This window comes from Oncorhynchus tshawytscha, linkage group LG11 (genome assembly GCF_018296145.1).
Source record: "Oncorhynchus tshawytscha isolate Ot180627B linkage group LG11, Otsh_v2.0, whole genome shotgun sequence".
NCBI classification, from domain to species: domain Eukaryota; kingdom Metazoa; phylum Chordata; class Actinopteri; order Salmoniformes; family Salmonidae; genus Oncorhynchus; species Oncorhynchus tshawytscha.
The window spans coordinates 47,211,710-47,224,589 of NC_056439.1; the positions used below are offsets into that span (position 1 = coordinate 47,211,710).

The window sequence follows — 12,880 nt, forward strand, 5'->3', positions numbered from 1 at the left end:
TACTGTATATTACTATGGGCTATTTTTAGCCCTTTCCTTTGAAGCTTCTCAGAGATTGAAGTAATATGGTAAAGAGCAAACCAGGAAAGATAAAAAACAAACATTCAGCAGTCCATTAATCAGTTGTAAGTGTGTGTGTGCTTTGGGGTTGAAGCTACGAACCCATAGACTTGGCTCTCTCATCCCTTCCTGGCTTTTGGGAGGGAGGGTGGACAATGAGGCTGTCATAGCAGATGTAAGCAATGTTCCCAATCGCTCTGGAGGCTTTCACTGGTGAGTTCTTTCCTCTTTTGGAGCACAGTTTCAGGATAGTCCTCGTTGAGGAAGATGTACGTTCCGCTACCTTGTCCTTGAACCTCAGGAACTTGACCACTATCAGCCTGGGCCTGTCACCTAGGCAGGTGGTGGGTTTACCAGTCCTGTGGGAGCGCTCCACCTCTTCAGTTTCTCAGAGATAATTTCCCTCACTTTGTCCTCAGACTCCGTCCATGTGGAGATTCTGCAATTCTGTCCACAGCAATGTTGTTCCTTTTTGACTGTGCATCAAAATAATCAGATTTCTCCATCATTTATATCATAGATTCACATGCTGTCACGTCCTGCCCATCCTTATTTTCTATGGTAGAGTAGGTCAGGGCGTGACTGGGGGGTTAGTTTAGTGTCATGACATTGGCCTGGGAGTAGGTTTATGACAGTCATAAATACCTCTTTCCCCCCTCTTTCCTCTCTCTACCCTACTGATGTTACATTTGCAAAATCCTTGGTTAACATAGAGATTTTGGGAACATCAGAAGGTGGGGGAAAATTAATTATATTCTGGTAATCCGACCAATTGAACATATGCGGTGGTACTTAATGAATATGATGATAAGATGACATAAACTCTACAGTGGAAAGTCTACACATCAGAGTTATCAGATTCACATGGAATTGTTGTTCAATTTAAATGTTTGAATATGAAATTATTCGTGATGGGATAAAATGTGATTTTAGCTTCTAAAATGTGAGATTTGGGTTTTCATAAGATAGGGCTCTGCTCAATCAGTGGCCCGCCCCAGTGAAGGGACATGGGCTATAAAACTTTTCAAACACGCCCTCCTCTCCCTTCCTATATAAGCCCTTGACGACAATATATCCTCCTGTTCCGAGGACGTGAGGACGACGGTCCTATATCAGAAAGGTTCTGATAATAACTACAGAACGAAGCCAACATCAGAGTGAACTTTGGTTGTGAATGGTATGAACTTTGAACTCTTATTCACTACAGAAGTGATACCTCCTAGCCGTTGAGTTAGCAACAGCCGCTGCAAACGAGGGTTAGGAAGGAACATACAGAGTATCCCGTCTACCACACACCAATGTTACTACAACGCATTCAATTTACCAGCAGAGACATTCTTCAAAGGACACGGTTGGGCAACACGGCCTTCCATCTACCACCAACCTACAGAAGCGCAGCTCAGAGTAAATATTTATTGCATTTTCCTTTTCCAAATGGGCGGTAATTTAGAATGCATAAGATACTGTATTTGCGATAGCACAGCTTCGCACTTTGTTCCTCAGTCTTCCTGCTCTTTCACTCAAACCCAGCCCCTTTTCTTTTGTGTAACCAGCTGTCATATCTGTTCCGCCCGCTAGGGACGTTTTCCTTTATGAAGTCATTTGTAATCAAGTTATGATTTCATTATGTGTATGTGTAATTCTTTGTGATTAGTTAGGTATTTAGTAAATAAATAATTAAACCCAATTTTGTATTGCTGATTCAACTTGTGAGCCAGGGTTCGTGCAACTTTCAGATGAGACTGAATTAAGACGACGATTGATATTGACTACTATTGATGTAAAATATTACTAGGTCTTTAAGAGTTTATTCGGAAGATAACAGCTCTATGAATATTATTTTGTGGTGCCCGACTCTCTAGTTAATTACATTTACATGATTAGCTCAATCAGGTAATATTAATTACGGAGACATTATTTTATAGAATAGCATGTCATATCACTTACAGTGCCTTGCGAAAGTATTCGGCCCCCTTGAACTTTGCGACCTTTTGCCCAATTTTTCAGTTTTTCATTTGTTAAAAAAGTTTGAAATATCCAATAAATGTCGTTCCACTTCATGATTGTGTCCCACTTGTTGTTGATTCTTCACAAAAAAATACAGTTTTATATCTTTATGTTTGAAGCCTGAAATGTGGCAAAAGGTCGCAAAGTTCAAGGGGGGCGAATACTTTCGCAAGGCACTGTAATCCGGCATAGCCAAAGACACGACACAAGTTTATTATTTCTATGTGGGGTTCTAGGTTTGTTTTTCTATGTCGGTTATTGTGTATGATTCCCAATTAGAGGCAGCTGGTAATCGTTGTCTCTAATTGGGTATCATATTTAAGTAGCTGTATTTTCCACCTGTGTTTATGGGATATTGTTTTGAGTTAGTGCACATATCATCTCTGTTGTCACGGTTCGTTGTTAGTTTATTTTTTATTTGTTTTTGTTTTTGTCTTTGCTTAGTTTCACTTTCTATTAAATAATGCGGAACTCAACATCTGCTGTGCCTTGATCAGACATTTATTCTAGCGAACGTAACAGAATATCCCGTCTCAACAGGACACCCCCCTATCCACATCGATGGAACAGTAGTGGAGAGGGTAGCAAGTTTTAAGTTCCTCGGCATACACATCACAGACAAACTGAATTGGTCCACTCACACAGACAGCATCGTGAAGAAGGCGCAGCAGCGCCTCTTCAACCTCAGGAGGCTGAAGAAATTCGGCTTGTCACCAAAAGCACTCACAAACTTCTACAGATGCACAATCGAGAGCATCCTGGCGGGCTGTATCACCGCCTGGTACGGCAACTGCTCCGCCCTCAACCGTAAGGCTCTCCAGAGGGTAGTGAGGTCTGCACAACGCATCACCGGGGGCAAACTACCTGCCCTCCACACTGACACTGACTCAACTCCAGCCACTTTAATAATGGGAATTGATGGGAAATGATGTAAATATATCACTAGCCACTTTAAACAATGCTACCTTATATAATGTTACTTACCCTACATTATTTATCTCATATGCATACGTATATACTGTACTCTATATCATCGACTGTATCCTTATGTAATACATGTATCACTAGCCACTTTAACTATGCCACTTTGTTTACATACTCATCTCATATGTATATACTGTACTCGATACCATCTACTGTATCTTGCCTTGCTGCTCTGTACCATCACTCATTCATATATCCTTATGTACATATTCTTTATCCCCTTACACTGTGTATAAGACAGTAGTTTTGGAATTGTTAGTTAGATTACTTGTTGGTTATTACTGCATTGTCGGAACTAGAAGCACAAGCACTTCGCTACACTCGCATTAACATCTGCTAACCATGTGTATGTGACAAATAAAATTTGATTTGATTTGATTTGATTTGAAGCAGCGTGCCCAGGAGGAGAGAGTAACATGGACTTTGGGAGGAGATTCTGGACGGGAAGGGATCCTGGACTTGGGAAGAAATCCTGGCAGGACAGGATCACCTTCCATGGCGGGAGACGCAAGGAGAGAAGGGAGAACAGCGACGATGCCGGGGTTCGCGGCCACAAGGAAAGCCCAAAAGACAGCCCCCCCCAAAACATTTTGGGGGGGGCACATGGGGTGGTACACGTTGTGGTCGGCAGAGCAGAGGTGGGAACCAGTGACAACATGGGAGGAGGTAGAGAGGTGGTCGGTCGACCCAGGGAGAGTGCCAGAACCTGCCTGGGAGTCAGTGGGACAGTGCGAGGAGGGATAACGGAGAATGGAGTTGGCAAGGAGTATTTATTTCATTTAACCTTTATTTAACCAGGAAGGGCTCATTGAGATTTAAAATCTCTTTTTCAAGAGTGTCCTGGCCAAGATAGGCAGCACCAAGTCATTACAAAAATTACAGACAAATAACATGAAAAACTACAAGCAATCTAGTAAAAACCATAGAATTCACAAGAGTATAACAAAATCAAAAACAGCAAATTAAAAACATTTGACAGGTCAGGGAATCAGTCTCAAGATCATTCATCAGTGATTTAAAAATACCAATCGGGACAAGTTCTTCCAGTTTAAAAGTATTTTGTAAGGCGTTCCAAGACGATGGCGCAGAGTACATAAAAGCCCTTTTACCAAATTCAGTTCGGACATTCGGAACAGCAGGATGAAGTCCAGCGAACGAAGAGAGTACCCACCACATTTCTGAACAATAAAAATGCCCAGATAAAAAGGTAGTAAACCCCAAATGGCTTTGTAAATAAAAATATACCAGTGCCTGAGCCTACGAGTGACTAGAGAAGGCTAGCCAACCCTGGTATACAAAGTGCAGTGGTGCGTAAGGGTTTTCAAAGTGCCATGGTAAAGGGTGTCAATTGATCTCAAACACTGAGCTGAAGCATTCATATATAAAATATCCCCATAGTCTAGTAAAGGTATAAATGGAGCTGACACTAGCCTCCTTCTGGCTTCAAAAGAAAAACAGCCCTTATTCCTAAAATAAAATCCCAATTTCAACTTCAATTTTTTTGTAAGTTGTTGAATATGCAATTTAAAAGAGGCCGTCATCCATTAAAATTATATTTATTTATATGAGGTTACAACCTCAATCTCCTTGCCCTGACAGGTAGTAATAGGTGAAAGGTTCAGAAGTCTATTTCTTGCTTTAGAAAACACCATTAGTTTAGTTTTGTCAGTATTGAGGAAAAGCTTCAATTGACACAAGGTATGTTGAACAGTATAAAAAGCAGTTTGCAAGTTCTGGAAAGCTTTTGGTAAGAGACGAGGCATAACAGTAAATAACAGTATCATTAGCATAAAAATGAAGTTGCGCATTTTGGAAATTTTTGTCTAAATAATTTATATAAATAGTGAATAAGAGAGGACCACGTACAGAGCCTTGGGGCACACCATTAAAGACAGACAATTTAACAGACATAAGCCCATCAAATTGAGGGCACTGAGTTCTATAAGACAGATAGTTAGCAAACCATGCAACTGCATGCTCTGAAAGACCTACACTCGACAATCTCTGCCTTAGTATAGCATGATCAACTGTATCAAAAGCCTTAGGGAGATCAATAAAAAGTGAGACAGTGCTGTTTTTTGTCAAGGGCTTTAGTGATCTCCTTTAAAACTCCTTCCTGAAGCCCGATTAGTACATTGATAAAATAGAGTTAGTAAATAAAAACTATTTTAGCTGTTCACTCACAAGGGTTTCAAGTATTTTCACCAGGGGTGACAGCTTTGAGAATGGCCTATAATTATTTAAAAGAGTTGGATCTCCCCCTTTTAAAAGTGGTTGGACAAATGCTGATTTCCAGATCTTTGGAATTTCATTACATTCCAGGGTTAGGTTGAACAGATATGTAAGTGGTTCAGCTATGAAATCAGCTGCCAGATTTAAAAAGCAGGGATCCAAAAGATCAGGACCTGCAGGCTTTCTCTGTTCTAAGGATTTCAGGGCTTTATGTACCACCTGCACTGAGAATGGCAAAAAGCTGAAAGTTTGACCAGCTCTCACTGGTTCAACCACACGGGGTTGTACAGAGACAGAGGACACTGAATCAAACAGCCTACCAGATGATACAAAGTGCTCATTGAAATAATTCAGCATTTCAGTTTTGTCATATACAGCAACATAGTCCTTCAAAACACATGACGGTAATTCATTAACATTACTGTTACCAGACATAGGCTTAGTAGCCTTCCAAAACTTTCTAGGGTCATTCAGGTTATCAGTGGTAACAGACATAAAATACTCAGACTTGGCCTTCCTGAGAAGAAAAGAACAATTGTTTCGTAACTGCCTAAAAATAAGCCAATCAGCATCAGAACATGATTTCCTTGCTTTAGCCCAGGCTAGATTACTGTCGTGAATAATACAAGACAGCTCAGAAGAAAACCATGGATTATCCCACCATTAACCCTGAACCTGCGGAATGGGGCATGTTTGTTTACTGTTTGGAAAAAACCACCATGAAAGAATTTCCAGGCAGTTTCCACAACAGGGATAAACTCAATCTTACTCCCGTCAAAATAAAACAAATCATGAAAGAAAGCCTGCTCATTAAAACACTTAAAATTTATCTTACGAATAAAACGTGGGTTTGTCTTAGGAACCTTAGTATTTCAGCACAATGGTCAGCACAATGGTCACTTAAAAAATTACAAAAAACACCAACCGCAGAATATTTATGTGGAACATTTGTCAATATCAAATCAATCAGGGTAGATTTATCTGGGCATTTAAGAGTTGGGCGAGTGGGTGAGTTAATCAACTCGGTAAGATTCATAGAATTACATGCTGGTTCCAGTGCGCCTCCCCAGTCCCCTACGTCCTGTGCCTGCTCCTCGCTCTCGCCCAGATGTACGCCCCCACAGCCCAGTACGTCCTATGCTAGCTTCTCACACTCGCCATGCGAAGTGTGTCATCGTTCCGGTACAATTTGTGCCGGTTCTACGCACCAGGTCTCCAGTGTGCCTCCACAGCCCAGTGCGTCCTGTGCTAGCTCCTCGCACTTGCCGTGTGAGGTGTGTCATCGAACCGGTACCATTGATGCAGGCTATACGCACCAGGTCTCCGGTGCGCCTTCACAACCCAGTACGTCCTGTTCCTTCTCCCCGCACTCGCCCTGAAGTGCGTGTCACCAGTCCGGTGCCACCTGTACCGGCCCCACGCATCAGGCCTCCAGTGCGCCTCCCCAGTCCAGTATGTCCTGTGCCTGCTCCTCGCGCTCGCCTTGAGGTGCGTGTCACCAGTCCGGTACCACCAGTGCCGGCTCCACGCACCAGGCTTCCTGCGACGATCCCCAATCCAGAGCTTCCGGCGACAGTTCCCAGTCCAGAGCTTCCGGCGACAGTTCCCAGTCCAGAGCTTCCGGCGACGGTTCCCAGTCCAGAGCTTCCGGCGACGGTTCCCAGTCCAGAGCTTCCGGCGACGGTTCCCAGTCCAGAGCTTCCGGCGACAGTTCCCAGCCCAGAGCTTCCGGCAACAGTTCCCAGCCCAGAGCTTCCGGCGACAGTTCCCAGCCCAGAGCTTCCAGCGACAGTTCCCAGTCCAGAGCTTCCGGCGACAGTTCCCAGTCCAGAGCTTCTGGCGACATTTCCCAGTCCAGAGCTTCCGGCGACAATTCCACAGCCCAGAACCTCGAACAACGGTCCACAGTCCGGAACCTCCTGAGACGGTCCACAGCCAGGAACCTCCTGAGATGGTCCACGGTCCAGAACCTCCTGAGGTGGTCCATGGTCCGGAAGCTCCTGAGATGGTCAACGGTCCGGAACCTCCAGCTCCATGGCGGGAGCCATCCCCTGCACCGATGTCCAGTCCAGACCATGGCGTCTTCAGTCCCAGCTGGCGTCATGGCAGGAGTCTTCCTCTGCACCGATGTCCAGGCCAGGGTCAGTGTCCAGTCTCGCTCCATGGCAGGAGCCTTCCTCAGCATCTAGGTCCAGTCTAGGCACAGTGTTCAGCCTGGGTCCATGGCTGAATCCGCAGGATGAGCGGGTTCTTCGGCCCGCACCAGAGCCGCCACCAAAGATGGTGGATCTGCAAGCTGAGCGGGTTCTTCATCCCGCACCAGAGCCACCTCCGATGCTGGCAGATCCGCGGGATGAGCGGGTTCTTCGTCCCGCACCAGAGCCGCCTCCGATGCTGGCGGATCCGCGGGATGAGAGTGTACTTCGTCCTGCACCGACACTAGACACCGACACTAGACATCCCCCCTAACCCTCCCTCTTGGTTTCAGGTTTTGCGGCCGGAGTCCGCACCTTTGGGGGGTGGTACTGTCACGTCCTGACCATAGAGAGTCCTTATTTTCTATGGTAGAGAAGGTCAGGGTGTGACTGGGGGGTTAGTCTAGTTTATTATTTCTATATGGGGTTCTAGGTTTGTTTTTCTATGTCGGTGATTGTGTATGAGTCCCAATTAGAGGCAGCTGGTAATCGTTGTCTCTAATTGGGCATCATATTTAAGTAACTGTTTTTCCCACCTGTGTTTATGGGATATTGTAGTTTGTGCACGTAGCATCTCTGTTGTCACGGTTTGTTGTTAGTTTATTGTTAATTGTTTTTTGTTTTTATTTGGTTTTCACTTTCTATTAAATAATGTGGAACTCAACATCCGCTGTGCCTTGGTCCAACATTTATTCTAGCGAACGTGACACATGCAGAACTGACGTCCTCTCTCAATGACTTACAGATTGGTGTCATCTTGCCGTTCTCCTGTTTCAACTCATCGAGTTGACCCTGGGAGAATTGCAAACTGTTCTTCAGGTCCTGGACCTCTCTGGTCAAGTCATCCATTCTTTTATTAGTTGACTCCACCAGTAATTGGACACAACACTTGAAGCTATTTTCTTGCTGTTGTAACAACTGCTTGTAGAACAATTTTTTCATATAAAAAAATCCTTCGCCTGTGATAGAGAGACACCACTGTCCTCAACGGTACTCCCTCCGTGTCACGGCTGATTTCCTCCTCTTCGTCTGAAGGTGTAGCAGGGATTGAACCAAAACGCAGTGTGGTAAGTGTCCATAGTTGTTTTTAACGAAATTAACCGAAACACTACAAAACAATAAACGAAACGTGAATAACCGAAACAGTACCGTGTGGTGAAACAAACACAGACACGGAAACAAACACCCACCAACAAACAGTGAAACCCAGGCTACCTAAGTATGATTCTCAATCAGAGACAACTAATGACACCTGTCCCTGATTGAGAACCATACCCGGCCAAAACATAGAAACACAAAACCTAGAAATAAAGAACATAGAATGCCCACCCAAATCACACCCATACTTAGGCAGCCTGCTTTGCCACCTTAGGTTGTGGGATGTTGTTTTCACCCTTGAGTTGTGGGTGATTTTTTTCTGTGTCTGTGTGTTCCACACTGAACTGTTTCGTTTTTTGTTATTTCACTTTGTTATTTTGTATTTTTCTGTGTTCTATTAAAAGTATCATTGGTCCTGCGCATTGGTACTCCGATCCTTCCTACTACTCCTCGTCAGAGGAGGAAGAAGACTGTTACATACCTAGCTATCTGAAGATGAATGCACTAACTGTAAGACGCTAATTGACTAAAATGTAAATGTATGTATATGATGTTTTATATAGACATTATGGATAGTATATGAATAGAAAAGGTGTGTAAAGGAGCAGTAGTTATATAGGATGAGACTTGACTAGAAAACAGTATATACATATAAAGTGGGTAAAACAGTATGTAAACATTCATTAAGTGACCAGTGTTCAGTTGAAGTCGGACGTTTACATACACCTTAGCCAAAAACATTTAAACTCAGTGTTTCACAATTCCTGACATTTAATCCCAGTAAAAATTCCCTGTTTTAGCTCAGTTAAGATCACCACTTTATTTTAAGAATGTGAAATGTCAGAACAATAGTAGAGAGAATGATTTATTTCAGCTTTTATTTCTTTCATCACATTCCCAGTGGGTCAGAAGTTTACATACACTCAATTAGTATTTGGTATCATTGCCTTTAGATTGTTTAACTTGGGTCCAACGTTTCGGGTAGCCTTCCACAAGCTTCCCACAATAAGTTGGGTGAATTTTGGCCCATTCCTCCTGACAGAGCTGGTGTAACTGAGTCAGGTTTAGTTTAGTTTAGTTTATTAATTCGACCATTTTATAAAACAAGAACACATAAATCGTAAAAGCCATACATGCACATGAATAAAATCATTGAGGATAACACACAATAAAGTCTGGGACTTATTTCCATTGTGGTCCTCTTGAGACAAGATGGCTAGACAAGATCGAACAAAGTATGGCAGTGAAATAATAAAACAAAAATAGAGAAGAAGAATATCTCTCATTATTCCAGTTACATCATGGGAAAATTTGTTTGTAGGCCTCCTTGGTCACAAACACTTTTTCAGTTCTGCCCACAAATTTCCTATAGGATTGAGGTCAGGGCTTTGTGATGGCCATTCCAAAACCTTGATTTTGTTGTCCTTAAGCCATAACTTTGTAAGTATGCTTGGGGTCATTGTCCATTTGAAAGATCCATTTGCGACCAAGCTTTAACTTCCTGACTGATGTCTTGAGATGTTGCTTCAATATATCTACATAATCTTCCATTCCCATGATTCCATCTATTTTTTGAAGTGCACAAGTTCCTCCTGAAGCAAAGCACCCCCACTTCATGATGCTGCCACCCCCATGCTTCACGGTTGGGATGGTGTTCTTTGGCTTGCAAGCCGCCCATTTTTTCCTCCAAACATAACGATGGTCATTAAGGCGAAACAGTTATAATTTTGTTTCATCAGACCAGAGGACATTTCTCCAAAAAGTATGATCTTTGTCCCCATGTGCAGTTGCAAACCGTAGTCTGGCTTTTTTATGGAGGTTTTTCGAGCACTGTCTTCTCCTTGCTGAGCGGCTTTTCAGGTTATGACGATATATGACTCGTTTTTACTGTGGATATAGATACTTTTGTACCTGGTTCCTCTAGCATCTTCACAAGGTCCTTTGCTGTTGTTCTGGGATTGATTTGCACTTTTCGCACCAAAGTACGTTCATCTCTAGGAGACAGAACGAGTCTTCTACCTGAGCGGTATGACAGCTGCGGGGTCCCATGGTGTTTATACTTGCATACTATTGTTTGTACAGATGAACGTGGTTTCTTTGGGCGTTTGGAAATTGCTCCCGACGATGAACCATACTTGTGGAGCTCCACAATTTTTTTTCTGAGGCCTTGGCTGATTTCCTTTGATTTTCCCATGATGTCAAGCAAAGAGACACTGAGTTTGAAGGTAGGCCTTGAAATACATCCACAGGTACACCTCCAATTGACTCAAATGATGTCAATTAGCCTATCAGAAGCTTCTAAAGCCATGCATAGGCACAGTCAACTGTAAACTTATGACCCACTGAAATTGTGATACAGTGAATGATAAGTGAAATATTGTTACGGCTTTCTTCCGTTGAAAGAGAGTCGGACCAAAATGCAGCGTGGTAAGTTAGATACATATTTAATGATGAAGAAAAAACAAACAAAACAAAACAACAAACGTAACGTGAAAACCTAAACAGTCTATCTTGTGCAAACACACACAGAGACATGAACAATCACCCACAAACACACAGTGAAACCCAGGCTACCTAAATATGGTTCCCAATCAGAGACAACGAGAATCACCTGACTCTGATTGAGAACCGCCTCAGGCAGCCATAGACTATGCTAGACAACCCTACTCAACCACAATCCCAATACCTACTAAAACCCCAATACAAAAACACACCACAAAATAAACCCATGTCACACCCTGGCCTGACCAAATAAATAAAGAAAACACAAAATACTAAGACCAAGGCGTGACAAATATTCTGTCTGTGAACAATCGTTGGGAAAATTACTTGTGTCATGCACCAAGTAGATGTCCTAACTGACTTGCCAAAACTATAGTTATTTTACAATACTTTTTATGGAGTGGCTGAAAAATGACTGTTTAACAGTCTGATGGCTTGGAGATAGAATCTGTTTTTCAGTCTCTCGATCCCAGCTTTGATGCACCTGTGCTGTCTCCACCTTCTAGATGGTAGGGGGGTGAACAGGCCGTGGCTTGGCTGGCTGATGTCCATGATGATCTCCTTGGTCTTCCTGTGACACCGTGTGCTGTAGATGTCCTGGAGGACAGGCAGTGTGCCCCGGCTAACCACACCACCCTCTGGAGAGCCCTGCGGTTATTGGCGGTGCAGTTGCTGTACTGGGCAGTGATAAAGCCCAACAGGATGCTCTCAATGGTGTATCTGTAGAAGTTTATGAGTGTCTTAGGGGCCAAGACAAATTCCTTCAGCCTCATGAGGTTGAAGAGGCGCTGTTGCGTCTTCTTCACCACACTGTCTGTGTGGATTGACCATTTCAGGTTGTCAGTAATGTGAACACCGAGGAATTTTCAGCTTTTCACCCTCTCCAATGCGGCCCATTGATGTGGATGGGGCGTGTTCCTTCTGCTGTCTCCTGAAGATCACGATCAGCTCCTTCATTTTGCTGACGTTGAGGGAGAGGTTATTTTCTGGCACCACTCCGCCAGAGCCCTCACCTTCTCCCTGTAGGCTAACTCATCGTTGTTGGTAATCAGGCCTACCACTGTTGTGTCATCTGCAAACTTGATGATGGAGAAAGAGACCATGCAGTCATGAGTGAACTGGGAGTACAGGAGGGGGCTGAGCACGCACCCTTGTGGGGCCCCCCCTGTTGAGGATCAGCATAGCGGAGCAGTTGTAGCCTACCTTCACCAACTGGGGTCGGCCCGTCATGAAGTCCAGGACCCAGTTGCACAGGGCAGAGTTCAGACCAATGTTGAACAGTCCTTACTACGGGTACTTCCTGTTTAAGTGTCTGCCTATAGAAGGGGGTGGGGGGGGGGTCGTCCTAAGGGGGCGTCCCAGAAGGGGGTAGCCATCTCAGAATGGGAAGTAGCAATGGACAAGAATCCTCTGTCAACACTACAGTCAGCACAGCCAGGGAGGGCTGCATTCCACACAAATAGGGCCAGGAGTTGTTCCCTGACCAGGTGACTTGACCAGGAAAATCTCTGGGCCCTAGTCAGGTAACACGTTTAGAAACAACTCCTGTCGCTACATAAAATAATGTAAACACTTTCGGACAACCCGCTTACACTACATTCTACATTCTACCTTCTACATTCTCTAGGGTGTTGGTTCAATTGTTTGGTTTGTATTTTTTTTTTATGACCTTCTTGGTTTCTGCTCAGAACTTCTTAATTGCATGTTTGATTTGCTTGAACCTATTTTCTCGCAGTGTCTATCTAAGACCGTTTCCTGCTCTATAAATATTTTCCACTTGAAAATACCATTGTGAGACATAA

At 43.7% G+C, this 12,880-nt stretch overlaps 1 protein-coding gene across 1 annotated transcript in view; it reads right to left on the reverse strand.

Annotated features, from left to right (window-relative positions):
- LOC112262222 (brain-enriched guanylate kinase-associated protein) overlaps positions 1–7,468 on the reverse strand; it is a 30,717-nt gene extending 23,249 nt beyond the window's left edge. The window contains exon 1 of the mRNA XM_024437922.2: positions 7,190–7,468. Within this exon, the coding sequence (XP_024293690.2) occupies positions 7,190–7,468 (279 nt within the window). The remainder of the gene's footprint in view (positions 1–7,189) is intronic.
- Between the last annotated feature and the right edge of the window lie 5,412 nt (positions 7,469–12,880).